This window comes from Oryza sativa, chromosome 6, assembly GCF_034140825.1.
Source record: "Oryza sativa Japonica Group chromosome 6, ASM3414082v1".
Classification (NCBI taxonomy): domain Eukaryota; kingdom Viridiplantae; phylum Streptophyta; class Magnoliopsida; order Poales; family Poaceae; genus Oryza; species Oryza sativa.
In genome coordinates this window covers 11,018,506-11,026,578 of record NC_089040.1, presented here as the reverse complement: position 1 = coordinate 11,026,578, position 8,073 = coordinate 11,018,506, and the positions used below count along the sequence as shown (strand labels likewise).

General features: G+C 42.0%; 1 protein-coding gene across 1 annotated transcript; it reads left to right on the top strand.

The window, feature by feature from the left end:
- Positions 1–1,003: 1,003 nt before the first annotated feature.
- On the top strand, positions 1,004–3,253 carry LOC4340800 (ferruginol synthase). The gene is made up of 2 exons (XM_015785770.3): positions 1,004–2,218; positions 2,442–3,253. The coding sequence occupies exons 1-2, from the start codon at positions 1,268–1,270 to the stop codon at positions 3,045–3,047; spliced, it is 1,557 nt and encodes a 518-aa protein (XP_015641256.1). The 5' UTR covers positions 1,004–1,267; the 3' UTR covers positions 3,048–3,253.
- The last annotated feature ends 4,820 nt before the right edge of the window (positions 3,254–8,073 follow it).

Below are 8,073 nucleotides of genomic sequence, written 5' to 3'. Positions count from 1 at the left end.
GCCTCAAGATTCATGCTCCGACGACCTCAGCTCTTCTCCTCTAGCTCCGGCGACAACTTCTCGAACTCTTATGACCCCGATGAAGGCAGTGGGATTAAGGCAGTGGGATTATGGTTTAGGGTCCCGGGTAGAGATGGGGATGGGAGAAAGGGTGGGGGAAGGGGGAAGAGGGGGGATCGGCAGATTTAGAGGGATAGCCGTGGGAGGCGGTAGCCTAGCGGTGGGCGGTGGACACGGGCGGGCAACAAGGCGCCGGAGGTGGCGTCCAAGCCGCTGGGATGGAGGAGCGCGGTGGGCCTACGTTAGCGACGGGGGCAAACCAGATCTTGTGGTTAGGAGGTGGCGGCTGATGGTGGCAGATCGGACAACGGGGAAGACGGTGGGGCGGGGACAGAGGTAGGGGAAGGAGGCCGACCCAGTTAGGGGGGAGGGCTCATTGGTGCTGTTGACCCCTTCCGCCAGTTGACAATGTCGGGCGGCGGCGGAGGCATCATGAGAGGTGGCGTGTGGCGGCACTGGAATGACGAGGGAAGGGAGGGGGTTTGTGTTAGAAATACCACACACAAATCTTAAAGCAATCCAACGATCTAGAATTTGCATGATTTATGAGGTGCTTTTTGTGAAATGCCATCTAGACAGTCCTAAGATTTTTTTAGCCAGCAATTTTAATGGAACTATGCGACTCATAATGGAATAAGAAATCCTGGGTTACCGATTTTCAAGAGTATATCACCATTGTACGTAGTATCCTGTCCCGTTGTGGTAGCATCGTAAACCAAAAGTAAAGCCACTAGCTAGGAAGACATAAAAATATCCTGTATTGGGTTAGACAATTATTTGTCATTATAGCACCGTCAAATTTAAAATATTAAATGAATGCTGATTGCTCCCACGTTGGAAAATTGGGGCTGCGGTCTCTCGCATGGGTCCCTCGTGCATGCACAACTACCCCCGTTCAAGTTGACTAACGACCCCATGCAAGTTGCTGCATGCTTCTGCTCAGTTTGGATAGGAGCGCCCGATTTTTTTCCTAGCAAAATCATTTTTCCTTTCTTTGCCAATGACATAGGAGTATTTGTTAGTATTTTTATGCCTATGAATGCTCATATGACTTTGTTGATTTTACCTGCGGTTGGTAGAGATAATTAGTACAGATCCTTCTCTTTTTCTTCACTATAAATGTGTCGCAGTGCCTGTGTGCTATAGCTTACTCACACAAGTTGCATCGATCGATCCTTGGCGATCGATCGAGCTAGCTGCTGCGAAAATGGCGGCCTCCTCCTTCCTCGTTGAGTGCCTGTCATGGCTTGTCGTCGTCCTCTTCTCCCTGTACATCTTCCAGCTTCTCCGCGACGCCCGCCGCCGCCTCCCCCCGGGTCCCTGGCCGCCGAAGCCGCTCGTCGGCGACCTCCTCGACCTCGGCGAGGACGGCAAGCAGCACCGCACGTTCCTCCGCCTCGCCGGCCGCTACGGCGGCCTCATGTGCCTCCGCTTCGGCATGGTGCCCCACGTGATCGTCTCCACCCCGGACGCCCTGCGCGCGGTGTTCGCCGCCGCCGGCGCCGGCGGCGGCGGCGGCGGGGAAGGCAAGAAGGTGGATGGCATCGCGGGCCTCCCGAGCCTCGACGTGCTCAGCGCCATGGGCCACCGCGCGCACACCATCTTCGCGCTCCCGAGCCAGGACGGCAAGTGGCGCGCGCTCCGCAAGTTCGCCGCCGCCGAGATGCTCGCGCCGCGGCGGATCTCGTCCGCGGCGGCCGGCGCGCAGCTGCAGACCAAGATCGTGGAGGCGCTCCGCCGCGAGGTGTCCGGGCACGCGGCGCGGGGCGCCGCCGTGGTGTTCAGGCACGCGGTGCTCGACTCCATCCTGAGCCTCCTCCTCGGCGTGCTCTACTCCACCGACCTGGAGCGCGAGGAGCGCGCCATGTTCAGGGACCTCATTGAGGAGATCGTCGGGATGCTGGGGACGGCGAACGTCTCCGACGTGTTCCCGCCGGTGGCCGCGCTCGACCTCCAGGGCCTCCGCCGCAGGATGACCGACCTCCTCACCATCATGTACCGCCACTTCGACGACCAGGTCGCCCTGCGGCGGCGCAGCCGGGACGCCGGCGAGGCGCGCAAGAACGACGTGCTCGACACCGTCCTCGACAAGGAGGAGAGCGAGTGGAAGCAGGAGGGCTCCCTGCTAAGCCATGACGTCATGCGAGTTCTCCTCTCCGTATGTTACCTACCTCATCTCTATGCATGCGCATATAATCTCTCCGTCCCAAAATAAAAACACATTTTAGTACTATGAATTTAAACGTGTCATATCTATACTAGGTTTATTTATTTTATAGGGAGGGAGTAGATTTTAAACTCTCTAATAAATGTACCCTCTTTTGTTGGATGTGGTGATTATTAACTAACTAATTAACCTATTATAATTTATGATTGATCAGGATTTATACGGCGCTGGAGCAAGCACGACAGCAGCGCTAATCGAGTGGGGAATGGTGGATCTAATCCAGAACCCAGAGGTGATGACCAAGGTAAGGGAAGAGCTTACCAATGTTCTCGGGGACAAGCTGGTGATGGACGAATCCGACATTGCCCGCCTCCCCTACCTTCAAGCTGTCGTCAAGGAGACCCTTCGTCTCCGAACGGTGGTACCCTTGGTACCCCGCAAGGCTGAGGTCGACATCGAGGTGAACGGCTATAGGATCCCCAAGGGGACCAACGTGATCCTCAACGCGTGGGCGATCAACCGGAGTGCCGACGCGTGGTCGGAGCCGGACAAGTTCATACCAGAGAGGTTCCTCGGTGGCGAGACTAGGGGATATCTGGGCCAAGACTTCGAAATGATCCCCTTCGGCCTCGGCCGGCGCATCTGCCCCGGGATGCCGCTTGCTCAGAAGCTCATACCCCTCATCATCGGCACGCTACTCCATCGGTTCGAGTGGGAGCTTCCGGCGGATGCAAAGGAGGGTGGGATAGACATGACGGAGAAGTGTGGGGTGGTGTTATCTCTAGTTAACCCCCTCAAAGCCATACCCAAGGAAATATGAGTTATATTCGGTTAATTTCATCCAGTAATCCATTGTTTGTAAGTGTCATAGTACATGAGATCTTTAGGGACTAGGGAACCTATCATACTGAAATAAATTTAAATAAGCCTGATAACTCTTTGTATCCCATTCTACTACGAGTGATGTAATAACATCCAAAAATTTTGAGGCTCAACTTAATTTTTTTGAGTAAATTTTAAAAAGCTGGAACAATCTAGTCAAAACTATCACTTTAATGCAACATTAATTAGACATTTCATAAAGCTACAATAATAATAGCCGATTTTTATCATTAAAGCGCAACTTTCAACCATATGTGTGTGTGTGACATGTGACCCTGAGTTTCAACTGCTTGCATTTTGCACGTGCGACTGACAGGTGGGCCCGAACCCATCAAGTGAATAAAGTTGCAATTCTCTTGTGCTGTTTCCACTTTAATCATTTAATTTGGATCTAATGTATTTTATCGATTTGCCAAAAATGTATAACAACCTTCGAAACCAAAATATACACCTTACTAAATCATGAAGCAAATCCAAAGATAAGCTTCTTGATTACAATTTTGACAAACACCAGCAGATTGCTTATCGTAGTTAAATATGATTTGTGCTATATTTTTCAATGTGAAAATTTTCAAATTCCAACTCCAGGCTGAAAAAAAGTGAGTATCTTTTAAAAAAAACTGAATTTCTAGAAGTAAAAAAAGGGGATAGCAGTGGCTTGGAATCTATTAACTTAATAAAGTTTTAGAAAAAGTAGGCAACATGTTCACTCTCACAACCTAGTAATTTGCACATTAATTAAAAAATAGAACCAAAGTAGACATACTATTTAAAATATCTTAAATTCGGTATGAAACTAAAAATAATAGAACAGTCCAGGTAGAAATGCGATTTAGAAAAAAAAACCCAAATTACGATAAAAATACCAAAATAGTTCATATGTAAAAAAAGACATATAGAAATAAAACGCATGGAACATTACAATTCGATTTTGCTAGAAATCTGTCGCGTGATTTTTTTTCCATGGAATTTGACTGTTTTTTCGCCGTCGGATCTTGCGCCAAGATTTGTGCATCAATCAGCTCGGACGATGAAACCGCCAGACAGTCACGACATGTGCGGCCCGCGTTTATGTGCAAATATTTCGATTTGCGTGCCTGTCCGCAGCCGTTTATCTTTCTTTCCTTTTTCTCGCTCTCCTCGCTCTCTCTTCCCTCACTTTCTCGCTCTTTCCTTTTCTCCTCTTGTTCTCTCCGGCGACCGGCGAGAGAAAGAGCGTGTGTGCTCGCCGGAGATATCTCCTTTGTGGTTAGTTTTTCTTTATTTTCTCTGGCAAATCTGGATGGTGTGATCTACAGTGCGCTATGAGTATTTTTTGTGTTTTTTTTTCGATTTTAGTCATGCTACGTTTTGAGGTTGATGTTTATCTATGGGGATTTGTGCATTTGGGGATTTTTGTTGTGTTAGTTATAGAATCGGTGTAGGTTTTGGAATCCATAGGTGTCTAATTGTGATTTCACCGTGATTTGTTTTATAGTTAAAATTTCATGTGTAATGTTAGAGATTTTTGTGGTGACAGTTTCTGAATCTGAGTAGGTGTGATAAGTTTTGTTCAATCTAAATCTGTACGGGATCCAGCTTGAGGTTTTTTTTTGGCTGATTATTTTTGAGTTTCTTCGGTGATTATTTCGGTGCTTTTTTATGTTCGATGTGTTTATTTTTGATTCAAAATCATGATAGTGCTTATGCTTTAGATTTTATTCTCGGTTTAGATTAGTGATTTGTATGACCTAGATCTGTAGTTTTCTCGGTTTTTTTTCATTATCTAAAAAAGATTTGTAGTTTTTAGTTTAAATTTTTTTATGATTAGTGATTTTTTTTTTTACTTTTGAATCGGGCTAGTGTTCAAGCTTGAGGTTTATTTATGGTTGTTTCAGTTTCTCTGGTGATTATTTTTGGACCTCTTTATGGTCGGGTTGCAGTGTGTTTGTTCTGTTGTTTTGTATTTCCAATTCATGAGATGGCTTATGTGATGTATATATTTAGTGTTTCGTGTACTCCAGATCTATAGAATCATGAGGTGGCTAATGAGTAATTTAAAAACTACATTTGATGATGCCAATATTTGTGAGATATTTATAGCTAAATTAAATCTCCACATGATTAGCTTTAGCTAGTTTAGGAATCACTAAGAGAGGGCACTTGACTAATGGAATGTTAGCAATGTTCTGCACAAATAGAGATAGCTGATGTTTTACTATTTATTTTATCTCTATTATTTTAAATTTTATGATGTTAGTTTCTTATGTTATGTCAAATATTTTCTCTGATGTGTTGATTCCTAGCTAGAGCTCCACATGATTATATATTTGTAGGTTGATTTACATGGTTGTGGCTTGCGATCTGAGACTCTTTCTGTGTGCTTGCAGCTGTAGCTCTTTAGGCCTTTTGTCCAGAATTTTCTTCTTCTTCTTCTTGCTCTTGTGTCCATCTCTGGATTAGACTAGTGCTTGGGGAGAATAATAGTAATAACTAGGTGATACCCCGCACTTTGCAGTGGGATTCATTGGGTGAGTATATGTAAAATATTATCGAAATGATGAAAGTTGAAATGTTAAGAAAATAATATGAGGAAGATGATTTGACACATACTTATTGATCTCTATAATATAATATTGTAGATGATGTGTTATGCTTGCATGGGATTTAAAATATGCTAGAATAGTAATTGCTAGTGAGTGAAGATGTGGCATGCTTGCATGTGATTTTAAATGGGCTAGAATAGTTAATTGCTAGTGGATGATGATGTGGTATGCTTGCATGTTGAGCTTTAGCTTCTAATAATTGTTAGTGGGTATTAACTATATAGAAAGTATAGATAAGTAATAGTTGGTAGGCTGGTAGCTCAGCTCTTCTGTATGTATGCCATGTATGTATGTATGGATCGTTTCATGTGTCATCAAAGCTCTATGTGGCTGTGATAAGGGTTTGTGATACGGTTTTGGCTTGAAATGTGCATATAATATCCATTTTACGAGTGTGATGTATGCTGTTCTTGTTGATCGATTGATTAATTACTCAACACTATGTATGTCTCTCAATTCTTTTGGGCATGAAGCATTTCATGTCCTATATGCATGTAGGCTGACCTCTAGAATATTTTGCATTGTGTTCTTGAGAATCTGAAGCTTTTGTTTCACAAATATATGAAATGATGTCCCAATATGTTCTAAGTTGTTTGGTTAATTTGAACATGACAGCACCGAGTTATTTGATTTGTTTTCTTCTAGGTCATTCAGATGACATCCTGCTGTGTTTGGTTTATAAAATTTCTGTACATGTGTTCTGAATTCTTCCGTGCTTATCCAAATGAGATTGGCTTATGTTATGTTTGTATTAGTGATTTGTATACTCCATATATGTAGTATTTAGTTTAGCTACTAATTTAGCTAGTTTATGAATCACTAAGACAGGGCACCCGACTAATGTGCAAATGATACATGGTTCTCTATCTGGTATGCAAGGTTCAGCTGTATCTGCTTGTGTGATCATGCAGCTGAAGTATTGTTAATTTTTCCCTGTATCATGCAGCTGATAAGATCCTGCATCATTAAAAAAACCATCACAAGGTCATATCAGTGTATCTTGTTGATTATCATAGTTATATTTACAACTAGTTGTAGCATTGTTGATTTTTTTTCTTGTAGCCTGTAGTCCTGATAATATAGATTATAAGTTAGCACCTAAATGGGATTTCATGGCACTGATTCCTTCATTGTCCTGTGTATGCTTGTTGTCCATCTGAGTAGATCCTGTATACGGTAGCTTTAGAGTATATATTGCTGCAAAAAAAGGTATTAGAGTTTTGGTAGGTTAATATCTTAAAGCATTATTGTATACATTTTGCCATATGTTCATTTGAGAGAGGTGTTTTTGAAACTTATCAGAATGTTCCATTAGTTGTAGGATGTTTTTGCTGTCTATATTCCTACTTATATTGGACTATATACCTGTTTGTTCTTTTTTCTTCATAATTTCTTCAGTCATTGACTTATGCAATTTGCAAATCTGATTCGTGCCTGCTTGTGATTTCATTCCTGGAGAAATATTGAAACCATTAGAATAATGTTTATTCAAATTAATAAGAGGACAACTTGGATTATTGCAATATTGTGAAATTGTACAATATGCATGATTACTTTATTTCTCCGAATGTTCAGTAGGCCATTTTATTGTGCAAATGTTAGTTGCTCACTAATGCAAGTGTGTGATAATCTTCTGTTAGTATCACAATGACTTTATTCGTGCACCTTTTTTATTGAATGTGTCAGTATTCATGTCCATTGAAAGCATCTTAGTGTACTTACAAATAAATTATACCAAAATTATAGTGCACTTACATGTCATATCAATTGTATTTACAAATGTAATTTTAGTTATATTTCAATGTAATTTTGTTTATGTCAAATTTGATGTATGTATTAACATTAATATAATTCCTTAATCTGACCTTGAGGCTTGATGTTGTCAAGCTGCTTTGCCTTCATTTTGCTTTTTTCTGATTCTTGTCTCTTTTCATCATCATCTTGTACTGATTCGGGACCTGCAACTGGAGAAAATAAAAGTTTATGAGCAACTTATGTAATAAATTGGTAAGCTCACAACTCGACTCAATTTCAATGCATTTCTATTTTTGATAGATGAACATGGTTATTTTCAGTTTAATGTTAGTTTTGAATCTATTTAGATATTAACAAGACCGAAATAGCATGTTCTGCAATTTAATTTGTATTGGGTAGATTTCTGAATTTGACATGTACTGATTTGATGATGCATCTGGAAATTGTTAATTTGGAGTTGTTCTGCCCATTATTTCTGTTTAGCAGTTTTTTTGCAACATATTCAAATCCGAGATGAATATGTTTTATTGTTTGTTTTACTCTTTTAGTTACTTAGCAACTATACCAAAATTACAGTGCACTTACATGCTAAATCAAATGTATTTACAAATGTAACTTTAGTAA